Here is a 20,033-nt window from a genome sequence, read left to right on the forward strand (position 1 = left end):
CAAATAGTGTAGCGGGTTCATGTCACCTGAAAACAGAAATAGGCTACAAACGTGAACCTAAGATAGATTCCTTTAGAAAAACGAGAGTGTGATGCACCTGATCGCGTCGAAACGCACAACCACTGGGGAACAAATACTTGTTGAGTGTCATACACTGCAGGTCAAGAAGGTGACAGTCTCTCACAAGCGACGTGCGCTGCGCAATGGAAGCAGGACACTCCAATATCAACGTACACGATGGACTGGCCACATGTCCTTGTCAGTATAATTGTTTGCACCTGTTCACACAGCCAACCCTTGGCTTGAGTAGTTGTGCTCTAATGCGACGAGGCAAGCCTTGATCACGGGTGGAAACATTACATTTGTGAAACATTGGTCTGGATGCTCCTTGAGTAGGTTTTGACAAATCAGCAGATGAGCGTCATCAATCTAGCACAACATTTCAGGACAGGCACTGCGGTTATGGGCGCAAGTAAAGCCAGCCGAACAGCCTCGTTATTTCTGGCGATCTCTGTGTGAAGGTATCCATTGGGCAACGAGAGATGTCATATGAGACAATTTTGTTGGCAGAGTCAGTAATGCTGTGCACAACTGGACAGTCAATCTGCCTGCGTTGTAATCTGCTAAGGGCAGCGCGAGAGTCCGTAAAGATGGCAATCTTTACACTTACACAAGTAAAAGAACCAAGATCCAACAGAATGAAATGGTATAAATAGAACGAGTACCTTTAAAAAAATTGTGATGCGCGGTAACAGGTAACGGGCTTTTGTTTTAGGTATTCATACATATTTCTTTAGCCAACTGGAATTCATGTGTGCTGTTTTATGCACTAAAGTAACGAAAGTTATGTCTTTTATGCATCTTTGTTCAAATAATCTATAGGAATCATGGAAAGTAGCCTTGAAGAATAAGTTCAAAAACAACAGGAAGAAGGCAGTGAACGTGTCTACAGAAATGCAGGCCGTTCGGGCCCAAAGCTACCGCAAGAGTCCCAGGGAGCCAGTGGTAGAGGTGGCGAACAAGAAGCTGTGCCGCCTCTCTGTTAGTATTTGTTTATTATTTTTGTTTTGTTTTGCATGCAACTCTGAAAAATGCCGGTAAAGTGTTGTCAGTGGTGCACATGTTTTGGCTGTTTGTTGTTTCACTGATATTTTTCTTTAAGTATCAATGTTTCGTCACTGAGGTGCTGGTTTTACATATTGCAGGACAACAATGACCTAATCGTTTACGGGGAGACCCTGGAGTCGCGACAGAAACATAATGAGTGGCTGCAGGACAATTTTTTAACAGCTGACGCAGAAGATTTGCGGCCACGTCTGCTCGCGACGGCCAAGGAACGACACGAGTGTCTTCGGCAAATCACGTTGTCGGAGGCACTTCTGCACTATCCCTTCCTCGCAACAGAACACTCGGTATGCTTATATTCAACATTTTCATGCCAGTCATGCTAATCATGATGGTCTCTGTTTCCAGCTGCTGATGGAGTTCAATATATTGTTCAAACGAACAATAGTGGACAACATTCAGCACGGCTGCAGCCGTCTGTGCAGCATCATTCTGGAGCACGGGGAGCAGGACGAGGTTGTAAGATTCTCTGCCATGGCTTCTGGTAATTTTATGTGTTGCTATTTTTTATAGATTTTCAGTGTTGACAAAACTACTGCTACTCCTTTCAGGGATCAACCATTTTTCTATGTACATGAGTTGCATATACTAAATCTTTTGCATAATTATTTTATTAACTTAAGCTAAAAATACCCAGAGCAAGTAACTTCTTTACTATTTCACATGCAGGCTACAACAGGTTTTTTTCAAGCTGTAGAGGATTAACCACTATGAGAGAGCATGCCGAGTTTGTAGGAGCCTGCTTAATGCAACTTCATGTGATGATTCTGATTGGTAACTGTCTTCTAAAGATGTAGTTCTGGCACCACACTGCATTTTCTAATTCAAAATTAGAAATCTGCACAAGGTTACTAATATCCGGATTGGATTCCTGAACACTAAGAATGAGTTGTTTTCTTTGTAGTAGGGTTTTCACTTGGGCTTGTTGGTTTTCCATTAAGACCGTGTATCATTGTGCGCAAAACGACATGGACACAAGCGGGAACACGTATAACACACACGAAGCACAAACTATCAACAGATTTATTGCGAGAAGACATGACCTTTTTATACCTTGCCACAGGCAGCACAGCGCATGACACCAAGGGCGGAACCACACCGACACAAAAAATCAACACGCGCGTGACGTGCTATTCAAATACGCTATTTCCTTAGCTGATAGGGTGATAGAGGCCATGCTAATACATTTATCTTTTAAAGTTGTGATGCAGTGGGCCTCAATAATGAGTCGTGTCATCTCATTGTTCGACTTTTCAATGATCATGCACTCTTTGAAGATTGGTCTACAGCCGCATTCATCACAATGAAGTGCCAGCCACCCTCCCGTCTTGTCATTTACGTTGTTAGCATGCTCGCGGAGCCGGTCGTTGATGCAACGGCCCGTTTGTCCGACATAAAAACGCTTACATGATAAAGGTATCTTATATACTACGCCGACACTGCATTTCACCCATTCGTTTTGGTGATTCTTGCCACATGCTTTCTTTTCTTTCTTGTTCGGGTTAGTAATTTTGCAAATTTTTCCAAGCTTATTCGGCGCGGAAAACACGACTCGAACGTTAGCTTTTGGCCGATCTTCTTGATGTTGTGCGACACTTTATGGATGTATGGGATTACAGTGAACTTTCTTTTTTCTTTCTCCATCTCTTGGGAGGTGGGGACCACAGTGGAGCCAGATGCCCTGATATTCTTAAGTTGCTTCTCCGCTACGGACACTAACAGGTGCCTCGGGTAACCTGCTTCTAAAAGGCGTGAAGTTTGCTGGCCCAAACTTCGGCTCGTCATGTGTGGGCAAGACTTTTCCAGGGCGTTTTTTAGGCAGAGATTGGCGATTGCCCTTTTTATTAGTTTTGAATGGGCTGATTTGAACGGGAGGAGGGGTTTGTTTGCTCGTGGTTCATAGCTCCAGCACACGTGGTTTTCTTTAAAAGCGAACCTGACATCAAGAAAACGAATGTTGTCTTCAGTTGGAAGTTCATGGGTGATTTGCAATGGATACAGGCATTTCTCTGCGATATCAAGAACTTTTGCGGATTCTCGGCTAAAATCTGTCGGGTCACACTCTAAAAGAAATAAAAAATCGTCTACGAATCGGAACCCTTTAACCACCTTAGTGGGTCGAAGTTCAGTGACTAACGACTTGTCAAGCTGTGATAAAAATAAATTGCTTAGGACTGGTGCTATGCAAGAACCTATGCAGATGCCTTTTGTCTGTAGGTAGTATCTGTCCTCCCATTTGATGAAGGTGGATTTGAGATAAAACTGGAGAAGTTCCAGAAATTGTTCATTTGAAATACCGGACTCATTCTGAAAAGCAACCCCTCCAAATGCGTCAATAGCGTGGTCCACGCATCTTAACAAACCTTTATGTGGTAAACTGTAGTATAGGTCGGTGATGTCAACAGAAAAACCTTTAAGATTTTTCGCTGGGTGTGAGTTAATGAACCGTAACACCTCGTTGGAGTTCTTAATGAGCAACGGGTCGTCAACTGGTAAAAGTTCCAGTTTTTTCTGCAAGAACCTGGCCATTGCCTTCTGCCATGTGTCGTGCTCAGACACAATGACCCTAAGAGGGGCGTCTACTTTGTGGGTTTTAACTGAGAAGAAAACTTCAAGATGGATCTTGCAACTCTTATCTATGCTTTTCTTTAGCTGTGCAAGGTTAAGCCGCGAACATATTTTCTTAGCTTCGCTTTTTTGTTTCTGCATGGAAATTCCTTCGTGACTCTTAAAAGACTTTTCAATGGCTTGTCTGGCCTTTTCACTGAAGGTGCCGGAGGTTAAAACTGCGAATCCCCCTTCTTTATCGGCCTGCAGCACACATAATTCATTATCTACTAAGTACCGCACCACGCGTTTTACAGGAAGCGAAGGGGCTGTCTGCTTACATTGGTTTAGAATGTCCACACCTTGGGAAATGCAGTTCCGGGCTTCGTCATCGGGAGCAAAATGGGAAACCTGCCGGACGTAGGAAAGCAGATCCGGTGGTGTTGTTTTGTCTTGTACGGCGAATTTTGGTCCGAGGCCTAGCACTCGACGCACGTCATTCGGCAGATACACTTTTTCAGGAAGATGGACAGGGCAACTTGGTGTAGGTCGTTCCTTTCGAACATGGTTCCGGAGCTGTCTCAGTTGCAGCTGCCACAAAAATTCCGTGGTACGGTCTGCGATGAGCTGAAATTCCCTCAGGATGCTGTTTGCCCTGGGTATAGGCGCTGTCTGGTGTATTTGTACAGACAGGTATTGTCTGTAGAGCCGGGCTTGCCGCAGCGTCTCGGACCTAAGGATCTTGCACACTCTGCCACCGTGTCCTGCCGACGGGGAGAATCTTCCGAAAGAGCTACGACATCTTCTGGTAGTATGCGGTTCCTTATGACGCTGCGGCAAGCCCGGCTCTACAGACAATACCTGTCTGTACAAATACACCAGACAGCGCCTATACCCAGGGCAAACAGCATCCTGAGGGAATTTCAGCTCATCGCAGACCGTACCACAGAATTTTGTGGCAGCTGCAACTGAGACAGCTCCGGAACCATGTTCGAAAGGAACGACCTACACCAAGTTGCCCTGTCCATCTTCCTGAAAAAGTGCATCTGCCGAATGACGTGCGTCGAGTGCTAGGCCTCGGACCAAAATTCGCCGTACAAGACAAAACAACACCACAGGATCTGCTTTCCTACGTCCGGCAGGTTTCCCATTTTGCTCCCGATGACGAAGCCAGGAACTGCATTTCCCAAGGTGTGGACATTCTAAACCGATGTAAGCAGACAGCCCCTTCGCTTCCTGTAAAACGCGTGGTGCGGTACTTAGTAGATAATGAATTATGTGTGCTGCAGGCCGATAAAGAAGGGGGATTCGCAGTTTTAACCTCCGGCACCTTCAGTGAAAAGGCCAGACAAGCCATCGAAAAGTCTTTTAAGAGTCACGAAGGAATTTCCATGCAGAAACAAAAAAGCGAAGCTAAGAAAATATGTTCGCGGCTTAACCTTGCACAGCTAAAGAAAAGCATAGATAGGAGTTGCAAGATCCATCTTGAAGTTTTCTTCACAGTTAAAACCCACAAAGTAGACGTCCCTCTTAGGGTCATTGTGTCTGAGCACGACACATGGCAGAAGGCAATGGCCAGGTTCTTGCAGAAAAAACTGGAACTTTTACCAGTTGACGACCCGTTGCTCATTAAGAACTCCAACGAGGTGTTACGGTTCATTAACTCACACCCAGCGAAAAATCTTAAAGGTTTTTCTGTTGACATCACCGACCTATACTACAGTTTACCACATAAAGGTTTGTTAAGATGCGTGGACCACGCTATTGACGCATTTGGAGGGGTTGCTTTTCAGAATGAGTCCGGTATTTCAAATGAACAATTTCTGGAACTTCTCCAGTTTTATCTCAAATCCACCTTCATCAAATGGGAGGACAGATACTACCTACAGACAAAAGGCATCTGCATAGGTTCTTGCATAGCACCAGTCCTAAGCAATTTATTTTTATCACAGCTTGACAAGTCGTTAGTCACTGAACTTCGACCCACTAAGGTGGTTAAAGGGTTCCGATTCGTAGACGATTTTTATTTCTTTTAGAGTGTGACCCGACAGATTTTAGCCGAGAATCCGCAAAAGTTCTTGGTATCGCAGAGAAATGCCTGTATCCATTGCAAATCACCCATGAACTTCCAACTGAAGACAACATTCGTTTTCTTGATGTCAGGTTCGCTTTTAAAGAAAACCACGTGTGCTGGAGCTATGAACCACGAGCAAACAAACCCCTCCTCCCGTTCAAATCAGCCCATTCAAAACTAATAAAAAGGGCAATCGCCAATCTCTGCCTAAAAAACGCCCTGGAAAAGTCTTGCCCACACATGACGAGCCGAAGTTTGGGCCAGCAAACTTCACGCCTTTTAGAAGCAGGTTACCCGAGGCACCTGTTAGTGTCCGTAGCGGAGAAGCAACTTAAGAATATCAGGGCATCTGGCTCCACTGTGGTCCCCACCTCCCAAGAGATGGAGAAAGAAAAAAGAAAGTTCACTGTAATCCCATACATCCATAAAGTGTCGCACAACATCAAGAAGATCGGCCAAAAAGCTAACGTTCGAGTCGTGTTTTCCGCGCCGAATAAGCTTGGAAAAATTTGCAAAATTACTAACCCGAACAAGAAAGAAAAGAAAGCATGTGGCAAGAATCACCAAAACGAATGGGTGAAATGCAGTGTCGGCGTAGTATATAAGATACCTTTATCATGTAAGCGTTTTTATGTCGGACAAACGGGCCGTTGCATCAACGACCGGCTCCGCGAGCATGCTAACAACGTAAATAACAAGACGGGAGGGTGGCTGGCACTTCATTGTGATGAATGCGGCTGTAGACCAATCTTCAAAGAGTGCATGATCATTGAAAGTCGAACAATGAGATGACACGACTCATTATTGAGGCCCACTGCATCACAACTTTAAAAGATAAATGTATTAGCATGGCCTCTATCACCCTATAGGCTAAGGAAATAGCGTATTTGAATAGCACGTCACGCGCGTGTTGATTTTTTGTGTCGGTGTGGTTCCGCCCTTGGTGTCATGCGCTGTGCTGCCTGTGGCAAGGTATAAAAAGGTCATGTCTTCTCGCAATAAATCTGTTGATAGTTTGTGCTTTGTGTGTGTTATACGTGTTCCCTCTTGTGTCCATGTCGTTTTGCGCGCAATGATACACGGTTCTTTGTAGTGTGCTGTCTAAAGTGTACTTGAGATGGCCAGGAATATTGACTACCGGATGAATATGAAACAGCTTTGCAATAATGTAACAGCATTGCAAACAACTGTTACGTTAAAAGTTTATTGCACAAACTACAACATGGATAACATCCTGGCATAAGCAGACCGAGATAAAATGGAGACGTAGACGAGGTGCTTGCATCTACATTTTGTGCTTGTGTGCTTGCGCAAAAATATTATTGAAGTTTGCATACCAACACGCCCAGCACACACCAGCGCTAACGAAACGGCAAGATGTGTGCCCAGTCCCTTATAGCCCTATGCATGAAGTAACATTACCTTGATCCATGCATAGCTCTAATTTCTTTCTTTACATAAAATGTATGTATAGTTCATAAGTCAGTCTTGTTAGTAAAATAGTACTGAAGTGCATTCCCTCACTGTTTGCAGAGGATGGTGTGCTTGGCGTCCTCAACTTCATTGCAGGCCGCTGCAATGAATCACTTGATGCTATCTTGACAGAGGTAAGTGCTTCAAGACAGAGGAGATATTAACATATACAATAGCTGGGGGACTGAAGCACAGTTGTGTTAATCTATTTTTGGGACTGCATGTGGGGCCTGTTTCTGCCTATCACAACTTTCTGGGGGCACTGCGGGTCTGCTCTTCCCTCGCTATATGGGAGCTGCTGACCCTTTTGCTCAAGAGAACCTAAATGCACGGATTTCATCTGACATCTGTTGCTTAAAACTACTCCTAATGCTTAGCGAAAATTTAATGAACATGTTTTGTGCAGTCCCAGTGTATTACTTAGCTTTTGTTTAGGTCTTCATTATTGCATTTCTGAATAGTGTGCTTTGCGCACATAGGCTGTGACTTCCATTAAGATAAAGTTATTTCCATATCTTAATATCCCCCTTTTAGGAAAGTCGAAATATAACACACACTTTATGAATGAATAGAAAACAAAGGCTTTGCTTTTTCGTGACCATCAAAATTAGGGGCTTGTTGTGGAGTCACCTTAGGTTTGTGTAATACATATTGTTTTTATTTTTGTTGTTTTGTTCCACAGACAGCTGCGGTCCCACTAACTCCATGCCTCCAGAGGGCATCTGATGGCTCCCTCGCGCTACACATCGATGCGCAGCGATTGTTTGTGACATCGTCACTGCTGGCAGGCCTGGCCTGCCTTTTCGCTTCGTTCTGGGTCTTCCATGTGGTCTACCCAAAAAAGGCCCACAGGATTTTGACATTTATTGAGCACTGTTTTCTGGATTTGAGCTACACAAAGCCACGGGTGAAAGCATTGGAGTTAGTCAATTTTTACAAGAACTTTTGCTAGGCAAAAAGATTTTCAGGTACATTTCTTCGGAAAAGTTTCTGTAAAAATTATTTTGCCTAACAAAAGCAGCCGTGGCTTCTGTGGCCGGCAGGTTGCCCAAGCCATGGTAGCACAGTGCTTGCTTTAGAGGGACACGAAAGAGAAAATTTATTCGAGCTTTTTTAAATAATTCTTCTACAACATCGAAAAAACAACTCTTACTGTGAGAATCGGCTTGATAAGCCAGACAAGCAAAAACGAAAACTGGTGTCGCCACCACCACCTTATAATTCCTGCACCAGCTCGCTGTGATATGGAATTTGAGGGTGTCTGTTCGAGTCTAGTTAATGTTCTATTGGCCAGTATTGATCAATTCTGTTTTAAGAGTCAAAGAATAAATTTAGTTGAAGTGTATGACTCCACACTGATGTGCTGGTGCTGCATAAAATTTGAAAAATGAAAGTTAAATCTTCATTCATGTTCATTCATGTTCATGAATATAAAGTTCTGAAAGGTTGTTTTATCAGTCTAAAATGATTTACTGTTTCTCTTTAGTGTCACTGTAATGGACCTTTAGCAACAAAACGTGTTTTAGTATGCCACTAGTATTCTCAGTGGGGGCAAAAGCACCAGCGGCATGCTCAATAGTTCTGTACCAACTGATAATTTGAAGGATTTACTTTGCCACTAGGGTTAGGCCAACGTGGCTCTGTGTTAATCACCGCAACTGTAATATACAAAACTTAATGGCCCAGAATGGGTAATTCAGGGGGGAGTTGAATTATCCATTTTTCTTTCTTTTTTTTTTCTTTATCATGGACTTCTCACATTACACTTTGTCATAACGCATTCACTTTAGAGTAACTGTGGAGAGTAAGGTTGTTTGGTATTCAAACATGCCTGCTGTGTGTAAACAGTGCTAGATGAACAATACAAAGAAAGAGACACCATAGATGCTGACTGGCAACATGAAGGGGATTGAGGGCAGCTACAAATATACATCCTTGTAGTCGCACTTAGATAGCACTATGTTCAATCTGTGAGACAAGCATATGACATCCATCACAACCGCATGCCTAGAAACAGACAAGGGCAACACGCACAATTACCTTTTAGACTATCTAAGAAGCACTACAATATTTCGGCAACGAAATTGAAATCTGGCTTATACCCATGAATACTGCAGTACAGTTGTGCAACGTGTTCCTCTTCTGTGGAAAAAGGGCTGCATTCGTTTTCTTTGTGCACCAGGGGGAGTAGTATCAGTTAATGGCTGTTTTCACATATATATTTTCAGTCGTGTGTATTAGCAATCACCACTTTCCTCATCTGAGTGAGCGCCTTCTTTAGAAAGTTTGAAAGTTGATAGAACATGTTGCTCTTGGTTGTTGCAGTTTTCTTCCTAACTATCCATTCATTGCACTGTGCCCCCATGTCTTGGGCAACTAGCTGTTTGAAGGTCAGTATGCTATCAATGGGTCTAATGATCATCTCTAGTGCTAACTGCCTCATTTGCTTGTTGCAATACTTAAGAGTTAGATTTTGTATATTGTGTCATTTGTTTGTTTTCACTGTACTTTAGTTTCACTGCATTTTGAATGCGTTGTGATAGTTTTTCTTTTGAATTGAAAGATTTGGTGGGCAGTTGCCGGCATTGGGATGTGATAGTATAAATGCTTGCTGTATTTATCACGAGTGTTTCATTTCGCTGGGACAGTAATGGTCATTAGCAGCAGATGCCATTTGTCCTTACGTGCAATATTTTTATGTTGCATAGTATTGTTCATAATGATCCATTGAATGCACTGCACACCCATGTTCTGGACAACTGCCTGTTTGAAGGAATGATCTGTGTATTCAGTGGGTGTAATGTGAACATCTCTACTACTGACTGTGTATTTAAGAGTTGGATTTCGTATTGCGTGTCACTTGTTTGTTTTCACTATGCTTTAGTTTCACTACATCTTGAATGTGTTGTGATAGTTTTTATTTTGCCGTGAGAGATGTAGGCAGTTGCCGGCACTAATGTGATACTACGAATGCTATTGTTTCATTTCGTCTGGGACAGTAATGGCCGTTAGCAGCAGACGCCATTTGGCCTTAAGTGCAATATTTTAATGTTGCATAGTTTTGTTCATAATGATCCATTGAATGCAATTCACGCCCATGTTCTGGACAACTGCCTGTTTGAAGGAATGATCTGTGTATTCAGTGGGTGTAATGTGAACATCTCTACTACTGACTGTGTATTTAAGAGTTGGATTTTGTATTGCGTGTCACTTGTTTGTTTTCACTATGCTTTAGTTTCACTACATCTTGAATGTGTTGTGATAGTTTTTATTTTGCCGTGAGAGATATAGGCAGTTGCCGGCACTAATGTGATAGTACGAATGCTTGCTGTATTTATCACACGACTGTTTCATTTCGTCTGGGGCAGTAATGGCTGTTAGCAGCAGACACCATTTGACCTTAAGTGCAATATTTTTATGTTGCATAGTATTGTTCATAATGATCCATTGAATGCACTGCACACCTGTGTTCTGGACAACTGCCTGTTTGAAGGAAGGATCTGTGTATTCAGTGGGTGTAATGTGAACATCTCTACTACCGACTGTGTATTTAAGAGTTGGATTTCGTATTGCGCGTCACTTGTTTGTTTTCACTATGCTTTAGTTTCACTACATCTTGAATGTGTTGTGATAGCTTTTATTTTGCCGTGAGAGATGTAGGCAGTTGCCGGCACTAATGTGATACTACGAATGCTATTGTTTCATTTCGTCTGGGACAGTAATGGCCGTTAGCAGCAGACGCCATTTGGCCTTAAGTGCAATATTTTAATGTTGCATAGTTTTGTTCATAATGATCCATTGAATGCAATTCACGCCCATGTTCTGGACAACTGCCTGTTTGAAGTAATGATCTACATGATATTCAGTGGGTCTAATTTGAACGCATCTAGTACTGACTGTGTATTTACGAATTAGATTTTATATTGTGTGTTAGTTGTTCGTTTTCACTGTACTTTAGTGGGATTGCACATTGAACGTGTTGTGATATATTTTATTTTGCTATGAGAGATCTAGTGGGGAGTTACCCACCCCAGTCTGTGTATTAGTACAAATATTTATTATGCTCATCACAGCATTTTTAAGGCCATAGTTTTGTGATGATTAACTCATGCCTGACTTTTTTTATGAGAAACATGTCAGAACTAATAAATAATCACTCATGCTTGGGACCCTTGTAATCATCCTTGGAGTCTTTCAATTGTCTTCGAATTTTTAGTTGAATGTGTTGTGCAAAGTGAGTTCCCTGCTATAAGCTATATTAAAAGTGATCGTGAGAGTAATATGTTGTAGAATATACCTCCTCACAGGAGTAAAAGTACTCCCACATTTTTCTCTATAACCTCTCAAAACAAAGTAAGAATTCACCCAAGAAACACCACAAAAAGTGGCTGGCGGATGTAAAAAAAGACTTCCACATCAGCCCCAACAAACTCCAGAACGGGCTTGAAAAATTACTCTCGTAAGGAACAGAGAAAACTTGATGAACGAGGTAAAAAAATACTCCGAGATCAGCTCCAACAAACTACAGAATGGGCTTGAAAAATTATTGTCAGGTAGAGCTAAGAAACCTTGATAACGAGGTAAAAAAGTACCCCCACATCAGTTCCAAAAAACCCGAGAATAGGCTTAAAAATAACTCCCAGGAATAGCCTAGAAAACTGGATAAATGACGTAAAAAAGTAATCCCACATCACCTCCAACAAACTCCAGAATGGGCTTGAAAAATTACTCTGGGAAAAAGCTGAGAAAAGTTAATGAAAGAGGTAAAAAAATACTCTCACATCAGACCCAAGAAACTCGCGAATGGGCTTGAAAAATAACTCTCAGGAATAGCTGCAAGAACCTCGTGATCGAAGTAAAAATATAGTCCTACTATCGTCCCTAAAAACCTTCACACAGATTAAAAAATTACTCTCGTTTCTACATACAAAAACTCAGTCAGCATGGGAGTAAATTTTTACCTTCGACTGGTACGTAGTAAAAAAAACCCAGAAACGGGAATGCGATACGGGACGAGCGGTTTACTCCCATTTCGCGTTATTTTTGTTTACAGTGTTTCGGTATAATCGCACACTGAGGATTCATTTTTAGCATTTTCGCAAAATTTTCGGATTTCGTGTCCGTATCCCTTTAAATAGGACGACTGGTGATGCCCAGGGACTACAAGAAGGCTGGATGACACCGCGTTTGAGCATATCGTTCACCTGGTCATGGATAACGCGTCTTTCGCTCGCCGATACTCCGTAAGCACGCTGCCGAATGGGTACATGGCTTCCGGTGTCGATAGTGTACGAAACAGTCGTTGTGCGGCCAAGGTGACGTAACTTGACAGTCAAAACAGGAAGAGAAGCCTTGGAGCAAGTGAAGAAGTTCGGCTCGCTGCGTCGTCGTAAGGCCACTGGCAATAGGCGGCGTAAAAGAACGCGGCAGTGACTGAGGAGGCGATTCTTCGAGTGCGGCAATATAAGCGGAGTCGTCCATTGTGCCCATGGAGGAAGGAAACCCCAGGAGAGGCCCTGGCCAGCACAAGCGTATTGAAGAAGGTGTGGCGGAAGTCACGTGCTGTTTTTCGCAAAGGAGCACTGGGATGGGTACCCCAAATGTCAACGTTGCCATGACAACCACGCTCCTGAAGCTTCGCTGCTGCTCTCGGTTTCTGAAAAGTGAGATAAGATTTTTCCGCCGGTGTCTTTCCCGCAGCACCTTTTGTTCGCGAGAAAAGCTGACTTTGGAGTGTGGTGCGTAAGCTTGAAAGCTGTGTTTTGGGTCTGTGAGTGTGAGTGTCGGCCAGCAATAGATACACTCAAGCACTCACGGCGCGGGTCTTCGTCGTCTCCTTCAACGTGCCGCGGAAAAACACAGGAGCGCGTCTGCTTCACTAAACCTGCTACAGAAGTGTCGTAAGCTTTGTTTTGACGCGCGTCGGCAGCAAACACTTCCGGCCGCTCGTAACAATGCAAGTTCAATGTTCGCGCCCATCTGCTCCGGCGAGCTGCAGAACCCCTGATTGGAGGCGCAAAGAGAGGTGGCACACCAACATGGCTACACTTCCGGCTTCAAAAAAGTGACGTCAGGGCCTCTCCTGTTTTGTTTCCTTCCTCCATTCAAGGTGAAGCCAGTGGTTCTGCTCTCGCAAGACTTTCACGGCGGCGTAAAGTAATTGGTTCGGCCGGTGGGTTTGACACACACATCAGAGGGACGCCAGTGATGAACTCGAGAACAGCGAACGGCAGTGGTAGTGATCAGTGGCGGACTAAGAGTTCAGATGGCGTGAATAGTACTGTGCCGGCATCTACAGAGGCACAAGATACACAGACAAGAGCGGAAGACCAGGCAGGTATAACGGTATCTACTGAAACGATGATTTTGCGACAAGGGTCCTTACTGGCGTGGATAACATCTGTCGAAAACGGAAACAGTTCGATTTTGGCGCGGGCGCAGTTGATGATCGCGTGATGTGTGGAGAGATAGTCCCATCCTAATATGAAGTCGTGAGAACATGATGGCAACGCGATGAATTCCATGACATAGATCACCTCCTGAATGACGACACGAGTGGTGCAGGCACCTGATGGCTCGACGTGCTGCGCGTTGGTCATCCGAAGGGATAATCCAGAAAGCGGTGTCTACACTTTTCCAATTTTGCGGCCCATACAGGCACTTATCGCTGAAAGTGCAGCGCCGCTGTCGACAAGGGCTAGCGTCATTATTCTATTGCGACTTCAATAACGTTTTTCGCATAAACTGTGAGGCCTTATGCACATTGCTGACACCGCAGTTCTTGCCTCCAGAACTGCGGTATTTTGTTTTCCTGGCGCAGAGTACTCTGCCGACGGTGCATGGGCGAAACGGAGCGACGGCGAGGATATGGTGAACGGCGAGCGGAGAAGGCGGTCTTGGTGCCAGGAGGAGATTCATAGCTGTCCGAATAATTGCGGCGTTGTTGGAAACATAGCGCATATGGAAGCACATTGTCTGAGACGTTCGGTGCAAGTAGGTGACAGTGACGTGCCACGTGTTGAGCATGGCCACCATAAAAACAAATCGGACGGTTGTCTTCCGTGCGTCAATGGTCTTGAGGTCGTGTATGCTTTAGCACTGATAGAGCGGGAGGGGATACAGGCGGGTGCAAAGGCAGGCGGAGTGGACCGTAGGTCTGCAGTCCAGGTCTCGCTGGGACTTCGGCGTACGTCACGGTCAGGGGAGCGGCAGTCGGAGCCTGATGGAACGAAGGCTGGACGTGGTCGGCTACCTGCTCCTTGATGACATGTTGCGGAGCAGGCGCCAATGAAGAACTCGACTGGCCGTGTGTAAGTGGCATCAGCGAAAGCTCACGGGCAACTTCTTCATATGTACTAACAGCGAAGTGTTGTCCGGGGCAACAGCCAAGCTCGACATTGAAGTGGCCTGTGGAAGAGATTGGCGGGTGGCTACGTGTTGCTTGCGTATAGTTCATCGAAGCTTTGGCAGAGGCTGACGAGTTCTGACACTGCTCCCGGGTTTCTCGCCAGCAGCATCTGTAAGTCGTCTTCAATGCCTTTTAGATATGCCTGATCTTCTCGGCATCAGCCATTGCGGCGTCAACGCTGTTGGAGAGGTTGACAACATCTTCTATGTAACTGGTAAATGTCTCCCCGCTCTGTTGCGCACTACTACGCAAACGTTGCTCGGCGCGAAGCTTGCGAACGGTGGGGCGCCCGAGTACCTCCGTTACGCTAGCTTTGAAGGCTGCCCACGTCGTGAGATCACGTTCGTGGTTTCGGTGCCACGCGGTGTAGACACCTTTCAAGTAAAAAGTTGTCGCAGTTTCACCTGAAAGGTGAAGCATCAATTGCGATAGCAAATTTGTAGAGAGATATACGGAGTAATGATATTAGCTTTATCAGCTGTATAAACTTGGACATGCAGCAGCACCGGCAACGCGCCGAACTGTTGTCGACGCCGTCGGCATTTTGCCCGCGTTCGCTCAAAATGCGTGCGGCGTTGGTGACTGTTGCCGGAGCCTCTGATATAAATAGGCACTTGGTGCCGCAGCTAAACGTCGCCTCCCTTCCCTCCCCCTTCCCCCCCTCCCCCACGGCCTCTCGCGCATTGGAAGAAGGCGCGTTTGCTCTACATATATGGTGATTGTAAAGGAGGAAAGAGACGCCTACTTCTGCAGCCCTTAAGGAAGCACGGCGCAGAACGCGCGTTTGTTCTCCGCCGTGCGTTCACTCCCCGTGAAAGAGCGCGTCCCTCGCGCCCTTTCACTCGCACATACAGCGTTCGGCGGCGCGCGGCCACGATTTCATCTCCATTGACGTCATACGGAACCTCACGGCGACGGCGACGGCGACGGCGACGGCGACGGCGACGCCGACGGCGACGGCGACGCCGACGGCAGAAATCTGCTTTTGAGTGTCCATATAATTGCTATCGCAATAAAACGACACGTAATTCCGCTTTTGGGTCTCGTCCCAGTGGTTGTGGGTGCTCACCCGCTCGTAGTCAGTGAGTCAGTCTTCTACGTCATGATCTTCTCTACCACTGATAATAGGTGGGTCGCGTTGTCATAATGAGCCAGGGTAGCCACTGGGGCAGCGAGTTGTGGTTGCGGTGGTGTTTCTTCCGGCATAAGGAAGACAGGCTGTTTAGTGTCCTGTTGCGAAGCTCAAGATTTTCTGTTGTACCCAGCACTTCCACCAATTGTAAAGGGGGTATATTTTGGTCATAGAGCTGGCAGCGACAAACGCAGCACCAGCAGGTAGGGCGTAGACAGAGAGCGAACTGGGTACGAGCCACACGATGGCAACGGGGCTGTTCAGCGTGCCGATGATCTTCCGCAGACTTCCAAAATTCAACAAGCTCCTCAATGATGTCATGTCAACTGGATTGTTATTAACGACTTAATAAATAATTTGTATCAGCCTAATTGTACGTCATGAGATAATTACTGTTGGCTTATCATGTATACCGTGAACAATACTTACTTATTTTTGATCGCACAATATGATGCATCTTTTGCTAAATCTTGGTTCATTTAGCAGGGTCACCGTGTATAACGTGTAGTGTCTCAGAGTTATTACAGTAAAAAAAATAACACGACCGCTGCAATATCTAGTGCCCTAATTAATCGAAAATTTGTATCCGTGTTTCGTTCTTGTCACCTATGAAACATAGGTAAAACTCTGTGATACTGACTCTCAAAAAGTGGCTCCCGAACAGTACGGAACAGCTAAACCCTGCAATCATTTCAGGTCGCCGCCTTCGCGCTGACGACGCGCGAGTGACAGCTTCTAATATACGCATCATTATTTTGGTGCTATATTCACGCCATTAAGTGGAATTCCTCAGTTCTCCCATTCCATCAGTGATAAGTGACCTTCTCAGACACTGCCAAAACTCACTGCTGCCACGACTGTTTAGGTAAGAGCTTCGACGCATGACCACGTGCACTGCTCTGTAGACCGGTTCTTCTACCTATCCAGCTTTTTCAAGACAGTAAAACGCCGCAGAAATAAACCGTGGTGTCGTTATTATTGTAATTATTAGGCCTTTTATTTGCTGTTTGATTCCTCTGGCTAAAGCAAGGGAACTGATTATTATGCAAAGTGCTTGCCCCTCCCTGGCAGAGATCCTGTGCGCTATTGCTCCCGAAGTTTCGTCTGATACCAGTAAGGGTACTTTAAAAGCAAACCACATTCTACAGTCACAGATTCAATTTATTGACATCACAACCAGCTATATAATGACAACGACATTGGGCAGGTGGATGTACGAAGTAAAAAAAAAAACATGATTTGCAATAGTCATTTCCAGTGGGGTCGTGCTCCATAACCTCCATTCTCATCTCTTCTCAAGATTTGTCACCATAAAATGGATCTTTCGGTGTCGTTGGGGTTCATATACGATCCCGCTGAACAATTGAATGCTACTGGGAAGTATTTAAAGTTTCGTAGTGCGAGCTTGACTCTAGAAGAAGGGGAAAACAGTCGTGCAATTAGTTCATCACCACAAACCTTTTCACGTGTGAGCTATTCCTCAAGATAGCTCGCACGGCTAAGAGCATTCGCGTACTACAGGAACGCAATAACTTTTTCCTTATTGAAAGAAAACTTCTACGTATAATTAACTCGGTATACGAGGCTAGTGTCGGCTGCGGAATGCGGCCTGATAGTCTTCTAGAACATGCCTCCAAAGCACGGGCATGGCATTATTTGCACCGCCAGCCCCCCCCCCCCCCCCCCCCCCCACTTTTAAAGAGTGGTTAACGCGGCTGGGAATAGAGCTACGGCCTCGTACTCAGCTACGTAATCTCACAGCCACTGTTCTAACGCGGCGGATGTTTCCGCATCTATGTAATTAGCGAAGAATAAAGTGAAACGAGGGGGCTCGATTTACTGTTAACAATAACACCATCAAGTGAACTGAAAGATTCTGAAACCAAACAGAAAAACATAAAAAAGAACGATAAAAAAGTTAGATAAGAATTCCTCGAGCAAGAAACAATTGCCACACTAATATAACCATAGCGAGCAAACTAGCTAAGTAAGTTTATTCTTGCTTTTCCTATTGAAGAACTTTATTCTTGCTTTTCCTATTGCCGGATGCCAGTGCTGCGCTCAGTGCTGGAACGCTTGTCCGGCGCGGCATACTGGAAGTTGTTCTAGAGAAATGCAGCTCTAGAGCGAAAGCAAACGCATTGCCTAACTACCGTATATAACTTTTCTTTTAATTAAAGGCAGCGAGACCCCGAATTTTCGGGCAATAAAAACAAGAACAAATAAAAGTTATAAAACAAACCATTAGAATTACAAGAATTCAAACTTCCCGCCTACTGATCGCAAAGCCAGTACCCATACCTCTACGCCGCGCAAAACAAACTATACCATTTGGAAAGACCGACGCCGTTTGTGTTAGTGTTTAGATGACGTGTACAGACAGCGCAGACGCGCTTTCTCCCTGAAAATAAAACTTGCGCCTCTCGATTGGTATTTCACCTTCTGAAACTACTCTCAAATCGACCTCTGAACGGGGAAGCTTTACGGGCTCCCAATTTTGGAAGCCGTTTCTCGATCTTCGAGTCCAGGAAATTCAACATTGTCTTAGGGCTCTATTCCCGACATACATGGCGGCTTCACGGCCACCATTACCCCCCATATTGACTCTGATTAGCTGACGAGAGGTCTCGTGTTTTGAAATTTGTGCCAGGAAGCCGAACTTTTGCAAATTTGCATTTTCATGAAGATGACGTAACGTGAAGTGGAGCTGCAAATGTTATCGACTAATACTCTTTTTTCGTCCTTGACAGCTATGTTGCGACTTTATCGCTTTATAAAGAAAAGTGGACCGAAGCGTGCAATAGCCAGTACAATGCATGTGCAATTTCGCGAAAATGTGGTGGCTGTCCAGGATAGACGCCATGTCAGCTTGCTGATTGGGGGAAGGAATATCCCGTGAGGAGCGTCACAGGAAGGGGTCATTCGTCAACGTCAATTTCACGTCGCGTGACATGATGCTAGGCTGCCATTGCAGATATTTCCTGCCTCAATTTGTGGCGCGCAGAGTCACGCGAATTATCCTAATTAGCGGTCATATGCAATGGCGGTGGAGAAGTATGCGTATCACCGAATTTTCCCCGTCCTTTGGTACCAAGAAAAAATTTTGTTTATAAGGCATGCTCATAGCTTTTGCATCGCTCTCGGGTGGTGTTGGCATTCGTGTTCTGAGCCATCATTACAAAAACAAAACGGTCAGCCCTTCCACTGGGATGGAGAGGGAAGACCAGTAAAGCTGTACTATTGTAGGAATTATGTATTTCCAATAATGACTATGAAGATGTGATGGTGTGATTGCTCATTTGAACTATTAAATATTGAGAAATATATATGATTCGGTGGTTTTCTTTTAATTAGTGACCACAGTGACCATGACCTTATGGTCGCTACGGCACACCGCCATAGGGTGTACGGCAAAGGTTGGCACGTTCTTCATAAACACGACACCAACGCCGCGCACGTTTCGTGCGAACGCGGGCGAAACGCCACCGACATAGAGAACAGTTCTGCACGTTGCTGGTGCTGGTGAATGTGCAAGTTTATACAGCTCTCAGAATTTTGAGAATTACAGCCCATAAACAAATGCCATGAAGCAAACACCGGCAGCGCATGCCTTTTATCTTAAATCTTCTCAGACGGCAATATTAAAAGTGTGAAACAAGAAATGCTCGGGCCAATGAGAGTTTTTTTTTCTACACCAGGACAGGACCATCGGAGACTGAGCCCTTAACAGCTGCGCTGTACAAAAAAAGCACGTGCCATTTGCAATATTATTGGTTAAAGATTACAAATCTTCTGCGAGTTTTGCACTTTTCCCAGATGAGTTCATATAGTAATCAAGGATAATGACTTTTGACATGATCACAGATTATGACAGCTGCGGTTTTTTAATTTACAAAAAGCGATGCGCACGACGCGGTGCCTTGAAGTTTCCTCCCGCAGTGAGAGTAAGCAACCAAGTGAACTGAAGATGGCAGTGCCGGTGCTTGCGCTGTACAAGCGGCTGCTTGTGGCGCGTGCAAATCTATAGGTGTAATATTCGTTCGCTTCTCAGAAAGCCCAGTTGGACTGAGACACTTGCGTTTCAGGAGACAATGATAACGCGGCCTAGAACGTGCCCACATGGCCACATGGTTGGTCCCGTATGCTGTGCCCAGGTAGAAAATAAGCGCGTTGGCACCAATATACGATGACTCATTCCGTTTACGAGGGACACGCATCCTAGCTAATAAAACAGACGACGGAATGCACAGTCGAGCGCGATTTGAAGACTATCG

General features: G+C 44.9%; 1 protein-coding gene across 1 annotated transcript; it reads left to right on the forward strand.

The window, feature by feature from the left end:
* Nucleotides 1-1,483: 1,483 nt before the first annotated feature.
* On the forward strand, nt 1,484-8,455 carry LOC119440968 (uncharacterized). Its single transcript, XM_037705745.2, has 3 exons — nt 1,484-1,609; nt 7,280-7,353; nt 7,902-8,455. Exons 1-3 carry the CDS (start codon nt 1,600-1,602, stop codon nt 8,169-8,171), a joined length of 354 nt encoding a protein of 117 aa, XP_037561673.2. The 5' UTR covers nt 1,484-1,599; the 3' UTR covers nt 8,172-8,455.
* Nucleotides 8,456-20,033: the final 11,578 nt, after the last annotated feature.

Source organism: Dermacentor silvarum, chromosome 2, assembly GCF_013339745.2.
Source record: "Dermacentor silvarum isolate Dsil-2018 chromosome 2, BIME_Dsil_1.4, whole genome shotgun sequence".
Lineage (NCBI taxonomy): Eukaryota > Metazoa > Arthropoda > Arachnida > Ixodida > Ixodidae > Dermacentor > Dermacentor silvarum.